The sequence below is a fragment of the Aegilops tauschii genome, chromosome 5, assembly GCF_002575655.3.
Source record: "Aegilops tauschii subsp. strangulata cultivar AL8/78 chromosome 5, Aet v6.0, whole genome shotgun sequence".
Classification (NCBI taxonomy): Eukaryota; Viridiplantae; Streptophyta; class Magnoliopsida; order Poales; family Poaceae; genus Aegilops; species Aegilops tauschii.
Genome location: NC_053039.3, coordinates 555,663,569 through 555,687,617, shown reverse-complemented (window position 1 = coordinate 555,687,617; position 24,049 = coordinate 555,663,569). Strand labels below are relative to the sequence as shown.

Here is a 24,049-nt window from a genome sequence, read left to right as displayed (position 1 = left end):
CATCATTCTCCTAATGATGTGATCCCGTTATCAACGACATCCAATGTCCATGGTCAGCAAACCGTAACCATCTATTGATCAACGAGCTAGTCAACTAGAGGCTTACAAGGGACATGGTGTTGTCTATGTATCCACACATGTATCTGAGTTTCCTATCAATACAATTCTAGCATGGATAATAAACGATTATCATGAATAAGGAAATATAATAATAATCTATTTATTATTGCCTCTAGGGCATATTTCCAACACCTTGTTCATGATAATCGTTTATTATCCATGCTACAATTGTATTGATAGGAAACTCAGATACATGTGTGGATACATAGACAACACCATGTCCCTAGTAAGCCTCTAGTTGACTAGCTCGTTGATCAATAGATGGTTAGGGTTTCCTGACCATGGACATTGGATGTCGTTGATAACGTGATCACATCATTAGGAGAATGATGTGATGGACAAGACCCAACCCTAAGCCTAGCACAAGATCGTGTAGTTCGTATGCTAAGAGCTTTTCTAATGTCAAGTATCATTTCCTTAGACCATGAGATTGTGCAACTCCCGGATACCGTAGGAATGCTTTGGGTGTACCAAACGTCACAACGTAACTGGGTGACTATAAAGGTGCACTACAAGTATCTCCGAAAGTGTCTGTTGGGTTGGCACGAATCGAGACTGGGATTTGTCACTCCGTGTAAACGGAGAGGTATCTCTGGGCCCACTCGGTAGGACATCATCATAATGTGCACAGTGTGACCAAGGAGTTGATCACGGGATGATGTGTTACGGAACGAGTAAAGAGACTTGCCGGTAACGAGATTGAACAAGGTATCGGGATACCGACGATCGAATCTCGGGCAAGTAACATACCGATTGACAAAGGGAATTGTATACGGGATTGATTGAATCCTTGACATCGTGGTTCATCCGATGAGATCATCGTGGAACATGTGGGAGCCAACATGGGTATCCAGATCCCGCTGTTGGTTATTGGCCGGAGAATGTCTCGGTCATGTCTGCATGGTTCCCGAACCCGTAGGGTCTACACACTTAAGGTTCGATGACGCTAGGGTTATAGGGAATAGAGATACATGGTTACCGAATGTTGCTCGGAGTCCCGGATGAGATCCCGGACATCACGAGGAGTTCCGGAATGGTCCGGAGGTAAAGATTTATATATGGGAAGTCCTGTTTTGGTCACCGGAAAAGTTTCGGGTGCTATCGGTAATGTACCGGGACCACCAGGTGGGGCCACCAGCCCCAGAAGGCTGCGTGGGCCAAGTGTGGGAGGGGACCAGCTCCAGGTGGGCTGGTGCGCCCCCCCCCCCCCCACCAAGGCCCAAGGCGCAGGGAGAGTGGGAGAGGGCAAACCCTAGGTCCAAATGGGCCTTAAGGCCCACCCTAGTGGCGCCCCCCTCTCTTTTCCCCTTGGCCGCACCCTAGATGGGTTTTGGGGGGCTGCCGCCACCCCTGGGGAGGGAAACCTAGATGGGGGCGCAGCCCCTCCCCTTCCCCTATATATACTTGAGGTATTTGGGGCTGCAAACACACGAGATGATCTCTCTCATAGCGCAGCCCTACCCCTGCTGGAGTGCCACGCTCCTCCACCACCACCACGCCGTCGTGCTCCTGCTGGACGGAGTCTTCCCCAACCTCTCCCTCTCTCCTTGCTGGATCAAGGCGTGGGAGACGTCACCGGGCTGCACGTGTGTTGAACGCGGAGGCACCGTTCTTCGGTGCTTAGATCGGAATCAACCGCGATCTGAATCGCTACGAGTACGACTCCTTCATCCGCGTTCTTGCAACGCTTCCGCATCGTGATCTACAAGGGTATGTAGATGCACTCCCCTTCCCCTCGTTGCTAGATTACTCCATAGATTGATCTTGGTGATGCGTAGAAAATTTTGAATTTCCGCTACGTTCCCAACAAATAATTCATAGGAATTTATTGACGTCTGCTAATATTACCAACTCTTTGACATTCATCACAAGACAAGACAAACTTACGGGCATCCTTGAAGAGAATAGGCCAATAAAAACCGGATTGCAATACCTTATGTGCAGTTCTATCTCCAGCGTGGTGTCCTCCATAAGCCTCGGAGTGCGTAGGATTTGTTCCTGTTCATGCTCAGGTACACAACGTCTAATAACACCATCTACTCCTTCTTTGTAAAGGTGTGGGTCATCCCAAAAGTAATGTCTTAAATCATAGAAAAACTTTTTCTTTTGCTGATATGTGAAACTAGGTGGTATAAATTTAGCAACAATCTAATTAGCATAATCAGCATACCATGGAGAAGTACGAGAAGCATTTATGACATCTAATTGTTCATCAGGAAAGCTATCATCAATAGGTAGTGGGTCATCAAGAACATTCTCTAACCTAGACAAGTTGTCTGCAACGGGGTTCTCAGCTCCCTTTCTATCAATAATGTGCAAATCAAATTCTTGTAGCAAGAGAACCCATCTAATAAGTCTAGGTTTAGCATCCTTCTTTTTCATAAGATATTTAATAGCAGCATGATCAGTGTGAACAGTTACTTTAGAATCAACAATATAAGGTCTAAACTTATCACAAGCAAATACAACTGCTAAAAATTCTTTTTCAGTAGTAGCATAATTTCTCTGGGCACTATCTAGAGTTTTACTAGCATATTGGATAACATTTAATTTCTTATCAACTCTTTGTCCTAGAACAGCACCTACAGCATAATCACTAGCATCACACATAATTTCAAAAGGTAAATTCCAATCAGGTGGTTGAACAATAGGTGCAGAAATCAATGCTTTCTTAAGTATTTCAAATGCTTCTACACAATCATCATCAAAGACAAAAGGAATATCTTTTTGTAAGAGATTAGTGAGAGGCCTAGAGATTTTTGAGAAGTCCTTAATGAACCTCCTATAAAAACCGGCATGACCAAGGAAACTTCTTATACCTTTGATGTCCTTAGGGCATGGCATCTTTTCAATAGCATCAACTTTAACTTTATCAACTTCAATACCTCTTTCAGAAATTTTATGCCCCAAGACAATACCTTCATTAGCCATAAAGTGGCACTTCTCCCAGTTCAAGACAAGATTAGTTTCTTCGCATCTCTGCAAAACTCGATCAAGGTTGCTTAAGCAATCATCAAAAGAAGATCCGTAAACTGAAAAATCATCCATGAAAACCTCAACAATGTTTTCACAAAAGTCAGAGAATATAGCCATCATGCATCTTTGAAAGGTAGCAGGTGCATTACATAAACCAAAAGGCATGCGTCTATAAGCAAAAGTACCAAAAGGGCACGTAAAAGTGGTCTTTTCTTGGTCCTCTTTTGACACAGGTATTTGAGAGAAACCGGAATAACCATCTAGAAAGCAAAAATGTGTATGTTTGGATAATCTTTCTAGCATTTGATCGATAAAAGGTAAAGGGTAATGATCCTTTTTAGTAGCTTTATTTAATTTGCGGAAATCAATTACCATCCTATAACCTGTAACAATTCTTTGTGGGATCAATTCATCTTTATCATTAGGGACAACAGTAATACCTCCCTCCTTAGGGACACAATGGACAGGGCTTACCCACTGACTATCAGCAACGGGATAAATTATACCTGCCTCAAGAAGCTTTAGTATTTCTTTCCTTACCACTTCCTTCATCTTAGGATTTAACCGTCGTTGGTGATCAACAACCGGTTTAGCGTCTTTCTCCAATTTTATTTTGTGTTGGCATAGAGTGGGACTAATGCCCTTAAGATCATCAAGAGTATATCCAATAGCAGCACGGTGCTTCTTCAGAGTTTTCAATAATTTCTTTTCTTCATGCTCTGAAAGGTTAGCACTAATAATAACATGATATATATTTTTCTCATCAAGATAAGCATATTTAAGAGCATCAGGTAGTGGTTTAAGCTCAAACACGGGATCACCCTTGGGTGGAGGAGGATCCCCTAGGATTTCAACAGGCAAGTTGTGTTTCAAAATAGGTCCCTGTTTAAAGAATTCTTCATATATTTCCCTTCTTTCATTCATAAACATATCATTCTCATGGTCTAGCAAATATTGTTCTAAAGGATCATTAGGAGGCACGGCAATAGAAGCAAGACCAATAATTTCATGTTTGCAAGGTAATTCTTTATCATGGGGTTGTCTACAAAATTTAGCAAAATTAAACTCATGAGACATATCCCCTAAACCAATTGTAACAATATCCTTTTCGCAATCTATCCTAGCATTAACAGTACTCAAGAAGGGTCTACCAAATATAATGGGACAAAAATCATCTTGTGGGGAACCGAGAACAAGAAAATCAGCAGGGTATTTAACTTTCCCACACAAGACTTCAACATCTCTAACAATCCCAACTGGTGAAATAGTATCTCTATTGGCAAGCTTAATTGTAACATCAATTTCTTCTATCTCAGCAGGTGCAATATCATGTATAATTTCTTTGTATAAGGAATGAGGTATTGCACTTGCACTAGCACCCATATCACATAAGCCATGATAACAATGATCTCCTATTTTAACAGAAATAAGAGGCATGCCTACGACAGGTCTATGTTTATTTTTAGTATCAGGTCTAGCAATTCTAGCCGCTTCATCGCAGAAGTAAATAACATGCCCATCAATATTATCAACCAAGAGATCTTTAACCATAGCAATATTAGGTTCAACTTTAATTTTCTCAGAGGGTTTGGGTGTCCTAATATTACTCTTACAAACCACAGTTGAAGCTTTAGTATGATCCTTTATTCTAACGGGGAAAGGTGGTTTCTCAATGTAAGCAGTAGGAACAATAGGATCATTGTAAGTGATAGTCTTTTCTTCAACTTTAATGGGTTCAACTACTTTTACTTCAATGGGAGGATGATATTTAAACCACTTCTCCTTAGGGAGATCAACATGAGTAGCAAATGATTCGCAGAAAGAAGCTACTATCTCAGAGTCAAGTCCATATTTAGTGCTAAATTCACGGAAAACATGGGTATCCATAAAAGATTTAACACAATAAAACTTAGGTGTCATACCTGCCTCCTTACCTTCGTCGAGATCCCAATCTTCAGAGTTGCATTTAATTCTTTCCAAAAAACCCCATCTGAATTCAATAGTCTTCGTCATAAAAGAACCAGTACAAGAAGTATCGAGCATGGAGCGATTGTTGTCAGAAAGCCGAGCATAAAAGTTTTGAATAATTATTTCTCTTGAGAGCTCATGATTGGGGCATGAATATAACATTGACTTAAGCCTCCCCCAAGCTTGAGCGATGCTTTCTCCTTCGCGAGGCCAAAAATTATATATATAATTACGATCACGATGAACAAGATGCATAGCATCAAACTTCTGATGAAATTCCAATTTCAGTCGTTTGTAGTTCCATGATCCCATATCATCACATAGCCTATACCATGTCAATGCCTCTCCCTTAAAAGATAAAGGGAAGACCTTCTTCTTGATAACATCCTCGGGGATACCTGCAAGCTTAAATAATCCACAAACTTCATCCACATAGATTAGGTGCAAATCGGGATGCAATGTTCCATCTCCTGTAAAGGGATTAGCTAGCAGTTTCTCTATCATACCCGAAGGGATTTCAAAGTAAACATTTTCAGTAGGTTCAGTAGGTTGAGGAGCAACTCTTTGCTCTACTGGACGGGGTAAAGATACCCCGAACAAGCCCCTCAAAGGATTACTTTCCACAGTAACAAGTGACAGTAAATTTCAGCACACTATGTAAATTTTTCCTTACCAAATTCCACTTACCAAAGGCGCTTCACTCCCCGGCAATGGCGCTAGAAAAGAGTCTTGATGACCCACAAGTGTAGGGGATCTATCGTAGTCCTTTCGATAAGTAAGAGTGTCGAACCCAACGAGGAGCAGAAGGAAATGATAGGCACTTTTCAGTAAGGTATTCTCTGCAAGCACTGAAATTATCGGTAACAGATAGTTTCGTGATAAGGTAATTGGTAACGAGCAATAAGTAACAAAAGTAAATAAGGTGCAGCAAGGTGTTCCAATCCTTTTTGTAGCAAAGGACAAGCCTGGACAAATTCTTATATGAAGGAAAACGCTCCCGAGGACACATGGGAATTATCGTCAAGCTAGTTTTCATCACGCTCATATGATTCGCGTTCGGTACTTTGATAATTTGATATGTGGGTGGACCGGTGCTTGGGCGCTGCCCTTACTTGGACAAGCATCCCACTTATGATTAACTCCTATTGCAAGCATCCGCAACTACAAAATAAGTAGTAAGGTAAACCTAACCATAGCATGAAACATATGGATCCAAATCAGCCCCTTACGAAGCAACGCATAAACTAGGGTTTAAGCTTCTGTCACTCTAACAACCCATCATCTACTTATTACTTCCCAATGCCTTCCCCTAGGCCCAAACAATGGTGAAGTGTCATGTAGTCGACGTTCACATAACACCACTAGAGGAAAGACAACATACATCTCATCAAAATATCGAACGAATACCATATTCACATTACTACTAATAGCAAGACTTCTACCATGTCCTCAGGAACAAACGTAACTACTCACAAATCATATTCATGTTCATAATCAGAGGGGTATTAATATGCATAATGGATCTGAACATGTGATCTTCCCCAAATAAACCAACTAGCATCAACTACAAGGACTAATCAACACTACTAGCAACCCACAGGTACCAATCTGAGGCTTTGGGACAAAGATTGGATACAAGAGATGAACTAGGGTTTGAGACGAGATGGTGCTAGTGAAGGTGTTGATGGAGATTGACCCCCTCCCGACGAGAGGATCGTCGGTGATGACGATGGCGATGATTTCCCCCTCCCGGAGGGATGTTTCCCCGGCAGAACAGCTCCGCCGGAGCCCTAAATTGGTTCCGCCAAGGTTCCGCCTCATGGCGGCGGAGTTTCGTCCCGTAAGCTTGCCTATGATTTTTTCCAGGGTAAAAGACTTCATATAGTAGAAGATGGTCACTGGAGGCCTGCCAGGGGGGCCACGAGGCAGGGAGGCGCGCCCAGGGGGGTAGGGCGCGCCCCCCACCCTCCTGGATGGTGGGTGGCCCCCCTCTGGTACTTTCTTCGCTCAGTATTTTTTATAAATTTCAAAAAATAACTTCCGTGAAGTTTCAAGACTTTTGGAGCTGTGCAGAATAGGTCTCTAATATTTGCTCCTTTTCCAGCACAGAATTCCAACTGCCGGCATTCTCCCTCTTCATGTAAACCTTGTAAAATAAGAGAGTATAGGCATAAGTATTGTGACATAATGTGTAATAACAGCCCATAATGCAATAAATATCAATATCAAAGCATGATGCAAAACGGACGTATCAGCAGGCGCTCATTACGCAAAGCCGGCACTAGAGACGACACACCCACGGTCCTAGAAGTAATCACAGCTTCCACAAACACCGACGGGTTATGCTAAGGTTGCAGATGAGTTGCTAGCTGAGCCGCCAGCTCAGCCTCCCGACGTGCCCTGGCCTCATCCACCAAAACCTGAGCTTGGTTACCAGCAGGTGGTGGGTCACGCCCACGTGACTGGTTACCATGCCGCTCACTACTCGACACCGCCGGTGACTCCATATGTCGGCTATAACTCCGACTGGGGCGTGGAGTCGAATGAATCCGCTCACGGCTGTACAAATAAGCCGCCTGCTGAGCTAGCGCTGTGTTAAGAAGCTCGACAGCCCTCCGGGTCTCAACCGCCGCGGGCGACTCACCTTGCACTAGAAGAGCTGCCAGCCGCGACGCCGTAGCAACCAAGTTATCCAGAGGGTTAGAATAATGACCCGGCGGTGTCAGCACCTGCTGAGGCGGGGTTAAATTCAAACGAGGCGGGTCTGCAACACGTGGTTGAACCGTCGCTCCGGTCCTAGGCATCTCGACAGCCCGGTTTATCTCAGGTGGATTACTTGGTCCCACCCCAGGCGTGTTGAAAAGATTCCTCGCATCGTACTCTGAAGGTAAACGACTCTGGTGCCTCCTTCGCAGAATGGCGTTAGATGCATTCTGATCCAAGCTTAACCGGAAATTTTTGGCTTGAATCCGTTGTGACTCAGCGTCCAGGGCGGCTCGTTCCATCACCATCCTAGTGTTCTCTGCATTAAGCTCCTCTTTAGCCTGGGGCCTGAGCTATCTCATCTCGTAGTTTCGCGACGTCCACCTTGTGTTGTGCCTGATTCTCCGGGCTTACCTCTGCAGCCAATAAGGTTCCAAAGCATCCAAGAGCTCGGATAAGACTTGAGCCAGCGGGCACCCAGAGCTGCTTGCCACGGCTGTCGCCGCAGCTGTTGAGCTAGAAGTCATAGCTGCAGCGGTTGTTGAATTGAGCACCGGTTGTGTGCCGGCCATGAAGACCGCGACCCTGTTTGGCGGCTCATAGGGGTCCGGAATACTGTTGCCATCAGAATAGCCCCCAAGCCCGCCGTCTTGCAATTGATACATTGAATTGGTCTCGCCGGTTGAGGACTCACCATCAGAGTAGATGGTCGTCTCTCCATTGGACACAGATCCTTCCTCAAGACCCGCTCCATGAATAAAACCAACGAAAGCGTGCTTCACGGCGGTTTGAACCTTGGCGGGTCGTGCGCGCCGAGCCGTCTCGATGATGTCGGTGCAGGTGTCCGGCTCAAGCTCCGAGTCGCCGATCTTGCCGATGAAGATGTGGATTCCGCCGAAGGGGACCCGGTACCCGTACTCGATTGAGCCGGCCTCGGGGCCCCAGCCAGCATCATCGATGTAGAGCTTGCCGCGGCGACTCTTAGTCATTCGGCCGATGGTGTATCCCTTGTTCCCTGCGAAGTTGCCCTTCAAGAACTCGAAACCACCGTGCGCTGGCCCCACGGTGGGGGCCAACTGTCGTGGACTTAACACGGCAGATGCCCTAGCAAAAGGACTTAGGTGTGGAGCCATCGCAACTAGGTTAGCTTGAAGGGGTTAAACGGGACAAAGGACACAGAGAGTTTACCCAGGTATGGCCCCTCTCAATGAGGTAAAATCCTACTCCTGCTTTGGGTTGTATTACTTGGGTTTCGATTACCAGGGAGCGAATACGCTTGACCTAGTTCTCGATCAGTTGTTTAGTTGATGCCCGGCGGCTTACAGAGTCCCGGCCGGCTCACACAAACGTGACCGGCACGGTTTCTAACTAAGCTTGCCTTACAAAACAAGTTAAACATATAGCGGCTCACCCCTTTGGGCCTCAAGTCACCTCCGGGTCTTGGGCCTTCAATAGGCTCGCTCGTTGAACCGCCATCTTCATGTCTTCTTGGACTTTATCGGGCCTCTTTATCTTTAAGTCGCCAATAACATGACCCGGCCCCTCTTGGGCGGGTCATACCCAGTAGTTACATCCCCAATAAAGGCCCATAACTTGGCTCATACCAAACCCACCTAGAAGGGTTTCGAATCTATTGGAGCCAGCCTATGCATCCTAGAATGTTGGGCTAGTTCGTTCAATCGTTTTACCAATAGATGCAGAAGCAATATTGAGAATCCCGATGAGTACCCGCAACACCGAAGACTTTTAGGCTTGGGCACCTGATAGCAAAGGTAGATTCTCAGTGAGTTCAGCATATAAATTTATGGTTAAAAGCAAGCTTCAGAGAGAAAGCTGGCTGGAGGGTAGGAGTGGCTCATCAAGTGAAGACAGCGAAGGTAATTCATGGCCGTCTCTTTGGAAATTAACAGTGCCTTCAGTGGTGAAGGTATTCATGTGGAGGCTAGCGATGCATTCGATGTCTTGCACAAATGAAATATGCCTATCAAGATGCATGCCTCCTATGCGGCTGTGAGGATTCCTGGAGGCATGCTATTATTTCATGCACTATGTCATGGTGCATTTGGGCCCTCTCGGGCGAACAGCTGGTGTCACAGATGACAGCAAATGATGAACTGAGCGCCAAACCTTGGATGCTCGAGCTATATGATACCATGAGTCATGAATTGTTTACCAAGATGGCAGTGACACTTTGGTCAGTCTGATACGCGCGGTGTAAGGCTATCCACGAGGTTGTGTTTCAGAGCCCTTTCCAAACTATTGCCTTTGTGAATTCCTGTATCCATGATCTACAGCAAATTCCAAGGACAAGTGTGCAGCAGTCGGAAGATATTCGAGTCCCATGGGATGAAGCAGAAAGGTGGCTCCCTCCACCAAAAAATTGTGTGAAAATTGACATCGACGGAGTAGTCACACGGAACAGACATGGAGGAGCAGTTGCAGCAGTCTACCGTGACCACCATGGTTTATATCTCGGTTCTTCTGCAGTGATGTTTCATGGAGTTACACCGAGAACCCTAAAGTTAGGTACAACAAGGATGACCAATTCACCTTGAGCCCGACAACATATATCGTGATGCAAATGGAACAGAAGTGTCACACAGAGAACCCTAAAGTCTCCTCGCGCAGGCCGCGCTGGCCGGGAGTCAAAGACTCCCGCTGATAATAGTGAGGGAGAAGACAGGGGATCGAAGATCTCCATGGCGGAGCAAAGGCGTTCGTTGGGAGGAGTAAAACCCTACTAGAGGGGATAGGGATCGTTCTGGTAAACATGGGGTTGGATACCTTTTTCTTTTTTCTTTTTTCTTTTTTGAGAAAAACTTGGGGTTGGATACCTTGTCCTATCCGAAGTGCCCGAGAAAAGAAAGTTGGAAATATTATTGCTTCGTGGGCCGTGATACTGATGTCCGGTCTTGAAAACAGGGTTTGGCCGACGCGTACAAGAAGTTTCATTCGATATCGTTTGCGATGGCCTCAGGCGCTCGGCGCCGCCGCCGCCGCCGCCGCCACCGCCCGCATGGAGCTCTCCCGATTTGTGGTCCAGAAGGAGATGACCGAATCAGCTCCCTCCCCGAAGACATGCTCATCCAGATCCTCGTGCGCCTGCGCTGCGCCCGCGACGCCGCGCGCACCGCCGTCCTCTCGCGCCGGTGGCGCGGCCTCTGGACCCGCCTCCCCGATCTCACCTTCCGCGACGTCCCGACCAGCAAGATCGAAGCCGCGCTCGCCAGCATCGCTCTCCCCGCATCCGTTTCTCTTCTCGACATCCGTTTCCGGTCTTTTCCGCCGACGGAGTGGGGCAGTGCCGACGACATCCGCGCCAAGTCGCTGCTGCGCGCCGCCGCGCGCCTCTCACCGGAGGAGCTCGTCTTCGTCCTCCCGCGGCCTTCTACTCTAAAACCAGACCGCCCCCTCAAGATCGCCATGCCGTGCTTCCGCCGGGCCACATCGATCGAGCTCGACACGCGTCACCTCCGCCTCAAGCCGCCGCGAGCAGGCGAGCTCCCCCTGCTCGACAGGTTGTCTCTGTCCGGCAACATTGCCGACCTTGGCACCATGCTCAGCCGCTGCCCGCGCCTACGCGTGCTCAGGGTCACCTTTCGCGAGGTCGATCCCGACTCGCTCCAAGCGGCGCTCGCCTCTCTTGAAACCGCTAGGGGGCTCGGCCTGGTGGTGTCCCTCCTCCGCATCAACACCATTACTACTATTAGTAACACGTACAATGTTGGGATGTACGACATTGGGGCCGCTCGCTACGCCTCCCTTCTCGGTGCCATGGCAAAGGATCTCTCCCCAGGAGCTCGTCGTCACCCAAGGCTACCACAACTTCTATGATGTCGAGCTGCCCTGCTTCCGGCGCACCACGGCGATCGAGATGTGCTTGTGCTCCGTCTTCACACTGCCAATTGCTGGCGAGTTCGCCGCGCTCGAGAGGCTGTCCCTCGGGGGTTGCACCATGGCAGACCTCGCCACACTGCTCACCCGATGTCCCCGCTTGCGCGTTCTCAAGGCGACCACAGATAACCATAATGCGCACGACATCACGGTCTACTCGACGTCGCTGCAGGAGCTTTTCCTTGATGCTAAAAGACACACGGAATGCCGGAGCATCGACATTGTGACTCCGCTGCTTAAGAAACTGGTGCTGGAGGTCGAGGCCGACACGGACCTAAACTTGTCCATCTCAGCGCCAATGGTGGAGGAGATCTTGTTGGAGCGCACGTATACGCAGTTGCCTCTTGTGTTTGATTTTGATACTTGGTTGCTTGATAGGCTCAGGTTAATGACGTGAGAGAACTACAAATACAAAGATAACAACCAAGAAGGCGCATGTTCGCAGCAGCTCCTTCCTCACATCCGTGTCCTGATCTTGGACGGGCCAATAGCTCCTGTGCGACGTTTTTCATGCGAATTGGAAGGAGTACGACGTTGTTGGAATGAATGGTTGTGATGCGATGTTTTAGAAGCAAACAATAGCTCCAATGCGACATGGCTCTGTTTAACCATGAAATGAAAAACACGAGGGGTTAGCGATTCGAGTTATGACACGCGGGCCCTAGCAGTTACTCGCATGCGGGTGGGACCCACAACTTATCCACGCAAGCATGCCCGTGCTCATCAGCGTGCCCCGACCCAAGCCAGCCACGAGCCCGAGCCAGCCCCCCCCCCCCCCCCCCGCCCTCCATTGCTTGCCCTGCCCCTTTCCTTTCCCACCTTCTTCTTCCTCTGCTCCGGCAACGAAGCGCGCCGCCGGCGAGTGATGTCTAGCTCGACTTCGGCCTCCCGCCAATCATGGACGCAGTACGGTCCACTGCCGTTGACAAGATGCCCCGATTGCCCGCGCATGGAGCCTCTGAAGCATTTGACTTGTGTGAGGGAAGAAAATGGCAATCGTGGGCGCGAGTTTGTGAAATGCTTGAGCAAGCCACAGCCGGGGCGGGTTAGATCTGTGTTCTTGACCAATCCTATGGTCTAATTTCTCCCGATTTCTTTCTTTTTTTCCTCGAATTAGGGCGGTGGATCTGGGTGGTGGATCTAGGATTCATGCGCCGCCGGCCCCCTGTTTTTCAGGTTCTGAAGAAATGTGGGCATTTTGAGTGGCTCGATGACTATGTTGAAAGGTTGAAATTGGAGGGATCAACCGGAACCCAAGAGCTCAATTTTGGGGGGCCGCTTGCCGTGGAACAAGCCCCCAATTTGGCGGACAGAGCCGATCCGATGATGCACAGTGCAGAACTGAAGTGTGAATTGAAGAAAATTGGCAAGCAACTAAAGCATCTGATCGATTTGAAGCAGCAAGCAAATATGATGGCTGGAGCATTTTATGGTTGTGTCATTGCTATGGGTTTATTTTACTTGATGTTCATCAATCGCTAGAATTTGTTAGAGTTTCAGTTAGTGTGTCAACTAGTTTCAGGGGTGCCCAGTAGTTTGAGTTAGCCAGGGATCATTTGTTACATGAATTTGAATTAGTGTGAAGCAAAACTTGCTTGAATTATTGTAATGATATTCTCAGGGGCTCTATTCAGTGTTCATGCTCTGTTTCCTCTGTTTTTGTTCTTCAGTTAACAGAGTACACACCCAAATTTAGTTTCTAGTAAAAAACAAAACTGGGCTGCCGAATAGATGTTGGGCCGTGAGAAAATGGGCCCTGAGAAAATAACCATGGCCAAGACCAGCCCACCCGCGTAGGGGCACCAGCCCACCTCTAACTTCGGCAAATAAAATGGGGCCCAATAAAATGTTACTTGTTTTTATTTTGGCCTTTTCTTGCACTAAATTTTGTGATGGATCATTTTTTGATGCACTAAAACTAAATGTTAATTGTTTTTATGCATGTCTACGGTTCCATGAACTAAATGAGTTGCATGCTTGCATGAAGTGCCCGAAGTAAATTAGTTTGCATTTCCTAGTTGCACCCATGTCCATATTGGATTTGCATGGGGCTCCTAGTTGCACGTCCATGGTTTGACCAATATTTTGAAGATGGTGTGTGTGGTGATTGGGGTGTAGCAACCCGGGCCCGTAGCAACCCATAGCAATACACGAATAATAAGCAAGAACAACCCATAGCAATCCACAAATAATAGCACGAAACACACAATATATATAGTAGCATAACGATTATATAGAAGCATAACGATTGCAACCCATAGTTCCACGATAGCCTTACAACTCCATGATAGCCTTACAACTTAAAGTACTAATAAAACTTAATAATAGTAGCATAACGATTACAACTTAAAAAAACTAATACGATAGATCTATAGCAAGCTAGATAGATCGGGGGGCACCAAACGCGGGTTCTTCTTCGGGTTCTTCTTCTCCTCCTCCTCCAGGCCACCTCGCTCCTCCGGGTGCCGCCCTTCACTCCTCCCCGTTGTTGATGGGGTACAGGAGCGTGTGCATAACGCCGTCGTTGGGGAAGATGCCGTTGAAGTCAGTGAAGATATTGTAGGTTGTGAAAGCTATGAACTCACAACCAACCCAATACGCTCGCCCGAGGAGATGGAAAGCATCGAAAGGGTTAGTGAACGTGGCGAGGAGCCCAACCACAACGCCGTTGTGGTTGACCTCCTCAAGATGGTACATCCGAGGAGAGCCGCGGGGGAGGTGGCGGAAGCCGGCCGCAAGGAAGAACTCCGTTAACTCCCTTGCGCCCCTCCACCTCGAGATCGCCCAAACCCTAAGGGTTCTCTCTACATACACTCCGGCCGGGTAGAGCCTTTCCGGCACGATTGGGGGGAAGCGGTAGGTGGGGCCGTTGTACTGCATGGTGGCGGGGTGGCTCGAGGGCTCGATTGGGTTTGATGGAGAAGAAGGAAGAAGGAGGGCAGAGGAGGCAGAGGATGGGGTGTGGATGAGGAGGAAGAGGAAGACGATAGTGCCCGGCTTAAATAGCCCAAGTGCGACGTGGTTTCACCCCGTAGAATTAATGGGCGGGCGGCGTTTGGTGGCGCCCCATGAAAGTGTGTACACGAGCGTGGGAAACGGGCTGCGATCCTTCTGTGCAACCGGTCGCGGGTCAAGGGGGACGGGCTCACGGACGCGTATGTGCCGTCATGGGTCAAGGGGACACGCCTGCATGAAGTTCTCTGCGTGTGCCGCCCGTGCATTCATGCCGTAGCCCATTAATTTGCACATCTTGCTAGGGCCTGGCTAGAGGGCAATGTTTGGTCGATGGGAGACATGACAATAATGGACGCCTTCATTTGCCCATCTTGTAACGGGAAGCACGCCGTTTGAACTAGGCATCGATACCCCATGCCAGTATTGCGTCCTCAAAGAGGAGCACGCCATGTACAGCACGCAATGCAACGTTGGCTTTTTGGTTGTCTTCATCGGGCTGCTGCGTTGTGACCGGGCGCATGCTTTCATGCGACGATGCATCAATTGTAATGGTAGGCATGCGACAGGTTACTGCGTCGATAGGGGTGGCGGAGCAGGGCTACGTCGAGGGCATGCATGCAACGCACGGGCGCAGTTCTGCGGGTGGGCATGCATGCTGCGGGTAGGCACGGGCACGCATGCAACGATGGAAAGGGCACTGCATAGGCTTGGTCCATGCACCGCGTCAACTCTTGCCGTTGGATTCAAATGAACGGTCCTGATGCCCCAACGAGAGAGGCTGATCCAAACCCCACTGATTCAACCAATCAGCGCGTCTCATGCGGATCGATGCACACTGTATCTAACCCTAGCGCCTGATCTCAACCGTCCACGCACAACGATCGACGACCCGGTAGTGTGCGGGGTTTTGAGGGGTTTTGAGAGGGGTTTTGAGGGGTTTTGACTGATTAGGGTTGAGCATAACTAATTCAAAAAAATCAAAAAATATAAAACTTGCGCACATAGTCTTATTATGTCATATAGTAACGAGAAAAAAAAATAAATATGGTTTACATACATTTTTACGAAAAATCCTTCACAAAATTGTCATTCCTCGAACAATGTAGTATGGAGTTCAAGGGAGAGAGTAGTGGGCACCCGAGAGTAGGTGGGGTTTTGAAAATGAAAAGTGTGAAAACCTCACCAAAACTTCATTTTGGATTGACTAAGAAAGATCTTAACTTACTTTTCTCATTTTCATGTTTTAAACTTGTTTTATATATAATTTTCTATTAAACCTTATTTTTTCAAAAAAAAGAAAATAATAGAAAATTAATTCAATAAATAGTGAGACTTTAGATTTACACTATATAGGTAGAATAGATGTGTAGAAAAATTATTTGGCTGGTTTAGACAAGGTACCAAAAAAACTTGCTTAAATATGAGGCCGTTTATCCTACCTTTGGAGGTCATTTGAGACACACTTTTCATGACTATGAGTTCAACTTACCAAAAGGGCTCGGAATGATCAGCAAGCAAACATATTTCAGTTGAGGTACTTTAGATAGCATTAAAACATCAATACCCCATCCCTAATTCAAATTTGAGTCCAAATTTGAATTTAAATTTTAATTTTATTTGGCTGGTTTAGACAAGGTACCAACAAACAAGTTCGAATAGAAATACGGGGATACATAGTGACTACCAGTACGCACCAAGTTACAAATATTATTACATGCCCCAAATTTTCAAACTGTTCTCTGTTCTACCTCTTCCTACCACGTCGCGTGCCCTTCTTCGCCTTAGCACTTCTTGTTTTTGGTTCTACTACACACACAAGTTCACTTATCATCTTGGTTTTCTTCACTGGTCTTTTCAACACCTCGCCAACACCCTCGTGATCAGTGTCTTCAGTCTCAATGTTGACAGCAGTTTCAGTTTCTTCGGTGTGTACCCCAACATGGGTTTCTTCAGTCTGAACCTCGACACGCTCAGGTTCAGTTTCTTCGGTGTGTACCTCAACATGGGTTTCTTCAGTCTGAACCTCGACACGCTCAGGTTCAGTTTCAACCTCGAGAGCAGTTTCTTCAGTCTGAATGTTGACTGCAGCAAGATTTTCTTCAGTCTGCTCAGGCTCAGGCACACTTCTCTTCTTTCTACCGCCATTGACTCTTACTTTTTTGTTGGCCAACACTGTTCAACAACAAGGGGCTGACTTGCTCGCTTCCTCCTGGCCATTGGGAAAATGTTATAGATATAGTAATTGGAAAAAAGCACCAAATCAAAACACAAAAAAATACACAAGAACATACTTTGGCTTATCAGGAGTGTAACGGCATTTGACAGATCCCACTTTGTGCCCAAGTTCCTGGCACAACTTGCATCTGTTTTTGTTACCTTTTTGGGCCCTTTTTGGCTTTCCATCTTCCTTTCCCTTCTTACTACTCCCACCTTTCTCAAACCATGCCTTGAATCTACTGTGTTTAGGCCTGCCAGCCTTTCTTTTCGTCAAGGGAGGACACATGGAAAATTCAATGTCCACTTCAGGCCACTGAGACTGATCTGTAAGTGCTGGAATTGGAGTAGCATATGCAGCTTTGAATCTTGCTACCGAATAATATTCATGCAAATATGGGTGCATGTTTATCTTCGGTTGGGATGCTAAGAAGAGAATGGCATGCTCACATGGTTTACCAGTGTGTTGCCACTCGAGGCAAGTGCAATCATGCAATTCAGTGTTAACAACATGTCTCCTTCCAGTTTTGTTATCTCTAACTTCAACACCCCAAGGTGAAGATTTTTCAACAAACAAATGTGGAAGACATCTGCTCCTATTGACCATCTGTTGTACCACTGCTGGAAGCTTATCACCTTGCAGACAATCACCTATCCTTCTTCTCAATTCCCACAACCGCATGAGCATGATCCTGATTTGGTCAACCATGTCATGCACAGGCAAATCTTTTAACTCCTTCACCTTGTTGTTGAAACTCTCTGCCAAATTGTTGTTGATGTGGTCACACTTGATGGCAGTGTTGAATGCTGACCTGTACCATAACAAAGAATGGTAGGTGTTCAGCCATGGACCAAACTCATCACATGCTGCCATTATCTTATCAAGATGATATTTGTGTGTCTGTCTAGTGTAGGATCTTGCTGCTGGCCACATGCGCCCAAATTCTTCTCCTCTAAATTTTTTGATCAAATTCATCCACAAATGACCGAAGCACTCCCTCTGCTCAGCATGTGGGAAAACATTTTTCACTGAATTTTCAAGCCCCTTACATGCATCTGTGTGTATAGCCAAAGGTGACACTGGCCCTAGGCATCTTTTCAACTGGATCATGAACCATGTCCATGAAGCCTCTGTTTCTGACTGAAACAAGCCAACAGCAATAGGAAACATCCAGTTGTGTTCATCTAGAGCATTGCATGCTGCCAACTGACCATTCCACTTGCCTGTCAAAAATGATGAGTCTATGCTCAAATATGGACGGCACCCTGCTTTGAACCCATCGATGCAAGGCTTCAAAGCCATAAAAAACTTGGAGAACTTGGCTTCACCTTCGGCTGATACCTCTGTATCTATCTTCACAACACTGCCAGGTGACCTCTTTTCCACCTCTGCTTTGAAGTTGTAAAGCATCCTAAATGTATTTGCCCAATCACCATATAAATTTTTCATTGCCCTTTGTTTTGCCTTCCACACTGTGGTATATTTCAGTTTAATGGGGTACATCTTTTCCAAGTCTACTTTGAGTTTCTTGGCAGAAGTGTTTGGTGTTTTGGCTAAAATTGGGGTGATCTTTTCTGCAACCCAAAGTTGTGATGTCATGGTTGATACTCTCTGTGAACTTGTAATACAAGTATGTTGATTGGGGATTTGGTTAACCCTGACAGTACTTCCATCAGGTTGCAGTCTAGCAGATATGTACCACTTGCAAGGCTTCACACTACCATCAAATCCTCTGCACCTCGCATAAAACTTCTTTCTATCAGTCCAAACAGTCTTGGCATCAAACTCATGTTTCACTGCATAAGTCTTGAAACACATCCTAAACTCCTTCATGCTTGGGAACAACTTGCCTACTTCAATGACAGGGTTTTCTTTGTCATACACATGCACTAGCTCATCATCATGTGCATCATCTACTTCATCAGCAGCTTGTTCCATCAACTGTCCATCTACTTCTTCATCAGCATTAGCAGGCAAACTAGATTCGCCCCTCTCCTGCTTATCTCTGTCATCGACTGGAATGCCAAAAAGTTTGGCCATCTCAATGTCAGGCATTGGTGCAATGACCAAATCAGTAGGCTCATCTAATTCGACTACATTCCAATCAACAGTTGCTGCAGTTTCAGTTTCAGTTCCAGTCACCTGTCCCTCTTCGGCTATTACTGTAAGTTCAGTACACATGGGAATCAATGGCCTCTGTGTAGCCCAATCATCATCTACCATCTGCGCAGCCAATTGTGATGGCACATATCCAACCTTCGAAAAAATGTTCAGATCAACGAGCTCAGCAAAAAAAATTAGCCCGTTTGCTTGTCCAGCCGTTTTGCCGATCGATTTCTTCAACAATCTGTTCACCATCTTCTATTCTCACATACTCTCCTTTCCAATCATCAAACCGCAACAGTGATACTTCTTGCTCTGGACCCCAAACTATATTCTCCCCAATTTTTTCCACCCATTTCTTCACTGCCGTCTCTCCCATGTTCTGTAGAACTTGTGGATCAATCTCTGTAAACTCAACCTCCCATTTAACAATTGTGTCTCTCTCAATGTTCTATATGCTACCATCAACTAATTTTTCCTTTGATGGAAAGAAATTGACTATCAATTCGAAGGTCCGAGCGGCAGCATCCCCTCTGTCAGTGGCGGACAGTGTGAGCCCGTGAGAAAGAGCAGACGAGGCTACCCCCTAATTGCATGCAAAATTGGATCGGAGAGAGGCGCATTACCTATTCGAAGTTGAATCTGGCGGCTCCATCTCAGTATGCCCACGGACTCCCCTCACAACCTATCGATTCCGCAAGTGAAAACAGAGGAAACGAGCTGAGATCTACGGGCCCGAGAGAGGGACGGGAGGGCGACTAGGGTTTGAATTCACTCACCATTTTCTTATGATGAAGGCTCCGCTGCCGTTGAGAACGAGGGCTCCGCCGCCGCCACCGAGAACGCAAGATCCGCCGCCACCGGAGAAGAAGGGGGGCAGAGTGGCGGGCCCAGCATGGTCAGGCGGCAGGGCACGGTCAGCTGTTTTGAGGAACAATTAAGTTGGACCCACATGTCCTAACATAAACGGGCGGGCTTGGTTGACGACCAATTTAACCACATTTAACACCCCATGTGGCCCTGGGCTATTTACACGCTCAAATGTGTCGCACCACAGCCATTCGCTCGAACAACGTCGCACTCTTGCCAATTCACCTCAAAAACGTCGCACAGGAGCTATTGGCCCGATCTTGGACATATTTGACCTTGTAAGTAGTCTCTTCTCTCTCCTCTTTCTCAATCTACTACAGTAGATCTGTTGCATCAGTTCATTCTCTACTAGTGATGCCTAATAATAACCATAATGTTTTGCAGGATCATACTCAAGATTTGTTTGATGTGGATGTTTTTTTTTTGCGGGGGTTTGATGTGGATGTGGTGGAGCTAAATCTTGAGCATGAGATGAACAAACTTTCGATTACCAACTTTTCTACCTTAGAGCTAAATCTCAGTACACACGGGCATGCTTTTGGAGCATTGATGTTACGCCTCCTTGAGATGCATCACATTCGAACCGCTATACAGGGGCTTAATTAAGGTCATACTACCGGCATGGTGCCAGGTATATATTTCTCCATGCTGCTTATATATCTTACACATACGTGCTACTTATTCAAAACACATTCTAACGTTTTTTTCATGTTCTAGATGTCACAAACATCGCAATGCCATGGAAATTGTGATTGTCATGAGCCAAAGAACTGGAGGAGCCAAAGTATCTCCTTGACTCTTCTTGAAGAAGTAGAAATCGACAACTTTGGAGGGGACAGTGGTGAGATTGATTTCATCACAATGATATTCAGATGGGCGCCAGTGCTTAAAAGAATGACCATCAAGCTGGCGTGCGACATTAAACAAAGTGACATTGGAGGTTACGTCACGAATATCAGCGATATATGTTTGGCGTATCCTTCGGTTGATTGCTTTATTTATCCCGGTAATGGTGAACTGGTTTGGCGTACCTCCTAGATGCAAGGTGGCCATGCCGGAGTGGTTATCGGGCATGATCAAAATCATGTGGGTTTTGTTTCTTCCAGGCAAGAAATGCTCCTTGGGGCAGCAAGAATATTATCTGTGGAGAGGATGCAAGTTGTATACTCCTTGTCTTCTCATGCTTAACGTGCTGGAACCTAGAATATCCCACAGAATGCTTTCCGTACGGGAGATGCAACTATTTGTTAGCTCTGCATTTGGTCATGTCTCATGCTATTTGTTTTGAAACTATATCTAGTTTCCTTAGTGTCTTTCATATTTAGCAAACTGTTAGCAAATATGTAGGATGGTCTTGATGTATTGTCATCGAAGTGTTGATTTACCATATATAAATTTCCTCTTACTTTTCTTGATGGAGAGAAGATGGCCACGCTATGACCCCCATGTTCCCATTAACCGTTGAGGCATTTGTTTCAAGATAGCATTACATGCAAGCAAGTACACAAGGAGTGTAGTCAATAAGTGGGTTTTGCAACAAACAAAAAAGTGTTTATTGACGTTCAAGTTTATTGCCCATATGAAAATATATGTTTACTCTTGTACTTTTTGGGGATACTTTGGTATACCTTTTTCACCCTGCACAGGGGAGGCGGCGTTTCTGAGGTGTATCAGCGCATGAAGGTCGAGAATACAATGCTACTTTTTATTAAATAGGTCCATGCTTGGTACCTGTGATACAACATTCCATTCTCCGATGGTAGCCAATCATTGGGAACACGACGTCAAGCAATAACCGATGTTTCTACCGTGGCAGAAGCAGGAACAGCGTCTAATTCTGACCAGTCGTGGACTTCCCATATCTCGGGCAAGGCCTCCTTGATGTTGTGGATGCTCTCCAGTGCATGATCAGCCCCTGGAACGAGTGTTGACCTGCCAACCTGCAGCAAATTCACAAGAATTACAGGTGTAACATTTTCCCTGGACGTGGAAGCACGCCTAGTTTGGAATTATGCGTGACGCAATCTTACAATCACGGTGTGGAAGCCTGCAGCCTTTCCTGTAGCAATGTTCCGGGTGCTGTCATCAAAGAAGATCTACAAAATGGAAGTAGCAAAGTAGCAAAATATCAGGTTATCATTGCCGGTGGGGAGTGTTCTTGCTCATGTATGAAAGAGGGATTGCTCGTACTGTCTTCTTAGGATCAACATTTGCGATATGAATTGCGGCTTCCATGGATTCAATAGTGGGTTTGCACAGGATGGATGATTTAGGTCTGCCATCCGATCCATAGAGACCGTCCAAGTCGGAAGATGGTTCATCAGAGAGAGCCATAGGATCCGCCTGGGACTTGCATAGGCCATTGCTCGTCACAGCTGGTGGATTCAATGTCTCGAAGCATATCACACCCTCAAAGCAGTCCTGCAAACCCAGCCTGCGCAGAACCTCTTCCGCGTGAACCTTGTCCGAGTTTGTAAATATCTGCAACAAGCAAGTTCTCCAAATTACTAATTGCCAATGCAAGGTGTAATGATTAGAAGAGCAAATAAACTGTGGCAAATTCGCTTACTATTTTTCTTTGTGGAATGGAAAGTAGAAGGGTCCTCAAAACAGAGTCAGGCCTCAGATTGTCATATGGCAGTCTACCATGAACATTTGAATGAAATTCATCATTGTCAAACTCATAACCTAATGCCTGCAGAGAATTAACATTCGTATGATTAGGGGCCAAGAAACATAAGCTCTTCTGCTAAAAATAATAACTGGATACAAATTGTACCTTAAGACCAGCCATTGTGGTGCCATATTCCCTATAAAGTTCCAGGCACATCTCTGCAATTTGGCTTTCTTCAATTCGCAGATGGTCACGCATGTAATCTGGTAGCCAAAATTTCAAAGTTAGTCTCTCCAATCATTTATGAAAACATAACGATTCATAAAGTACGAAGATACTGAAAAAATGACTTATTATTCACACCTTGAATATTTTTGCGGCAAGCAAGATTGATGCCAGCACTAAGAGGATACAGTGTATCATCCAAATCTGCAGTCACAAATAGTGAACAGCTTTTACTGGAGTGTACAAAACAATAAGTAATTTAAACAAACAACTCTTCAGATTTATAAAAGCACGGTACATACCAAATAGCAAGCACTCATACTTAGGAGTGGGACCTTCAACAATAGCAGCCATCTTCTACAGTCAAAACCAGAGGCAGTTGCTAAATGAAATGACACAATCAGATAGCAACCTGAAAGAACAATAAGCAGTTCATGAGAAAGCAATAACATAGTCCCCAGGAGATTAACTAAAATAAATTATGTAGTGTGCCAGGTACAAAACAAGCACGGCAGGCAAAACAAGTCTTTCCATACAAACAATCAAACTGAAGCAGCCAAACTGTAAACTTCAGTAAGACATGGTAGGTTCTGAAATCAGACAACTCAGCAAAAATATGTTAATGGCTTGTCTACATTCCATACCCATGCTGAAGACTTGTCTACATTCTCTTGGCTCTGAAATCAGACAACTCAGCAAAAATATTTTAATGGCTGAACTTTGGTACTAACATCTGACATAGACATTGTAATTTTCATCTCACTATATTATTCACACCCAGTGGGAGGTATATTCTGAATTTATGATATTACCTAAGTGTTAATACATCTACCATGACACCTCAATCCAGCATGATTAGCCCAAACATATCCTGGCTCCAGCGGACATGAATAAAGTAAATAAAAACACTTGCGGAAAGCCAAAAGAGTCGGTTACCTTGCGACAATGAACACTGGAAGGCTTCTAATGAGGCAATGAATGGTGTTGAGCCTGGTAGATTTGGTGCTGTATTTATAGCAGCAGGCCAAGCTGGCAACATACAGAACATAACAGATGCACAGATGCTTTGGTAGACTGATGGCATGAAATCCAGCATTCAGAATGATCCGCAGCCAATTTGATGTCTGTCTACAACTTTCCATCAGGTCAAGGATGCCACTTTCCTACAGAAGAACAACAGGCTAGTGTTCAAATCTAAAGGCTCTCATGTGCCCACTGGGCCACAAGCCAGAACCTCCCAGTTCCTACAAAAGTGGCATGAGAATATTTAGCACGAGTTGGAAGAACCAGAGAATATTACAGCATCTGTATCAAATATCCTGGATTTTTGCATACATGAGGGAATATACCCACTCGGTGGTGATTGGTACCCTTCCAAGAGCTGTTGTTCCCCAGCCGCCAATGTT

The 24,049-nt window shown here is 45.9% G+C and overlaps 1 protein-coding gene across 1 annotated transcript; it reads right to left on the bottom strand.

The window, feature by feature from the left end:
• Nucleotides 1-21,492: 21,492 nt before the first annotated feature.
• LOC109782528 (uncharacterized protein C24B11.05) lies at nucleotides 21,493-23,857 on the bottom strand. The gene is made up of 8 exons (XM_020341150.4): nucleotides 23,580-23,857; nucleotides 22,946-23,055; nucleotides 22,782-22,847; nucleotides 22,584-22,681; nucleotides 22,374-22,499; nucleotides 21,995-22,285; nucleotides 21,835-21,900; nucleotides 21,493-21,744 (listed from the first exon to the last, which is right to left on the bottom strand). The coding sequence occupies exons 2-8, from the start codon at nucleotides 22,995-22,997 to the stop codon at nucleotides 21,589-21,591; spliced, it is 855 nt and encodes a 284-aa protein (XP_020196739.1). The 5' UTR covers nucleotides 22,998-23,055; nucleotides 23,580-23,857; the 3' UTR covers nucleotides 21,493-21,588.
• Between the last annotated feature and the right edge of the window lie 192 nt (nucleotides 23,858-24,049).

Coding starts and splice junctions, on each gene's coding strand:
- LOC109782528 (XM_020341150.4), bottom strand. CDS start 22,997: ATGGCTGCTATTGTTGAAGGTCCCACTCCTAAGTATGAGTGCTTGCTA. Junction 22,500..22,583: donor CCACAATGGCTGGTCTTAAG/GTACAATTTGTA, acceptor AATTCTCTGCAG/GCATTAGGTTATGAGTTTGA. Junction 21,745..21,834: donor CAGGCTTCCACACCGTGATT/GTAAGATTGCGT, acceptor AATTTGCTGCAG/GTTGGCAGGTCAACACTCGT.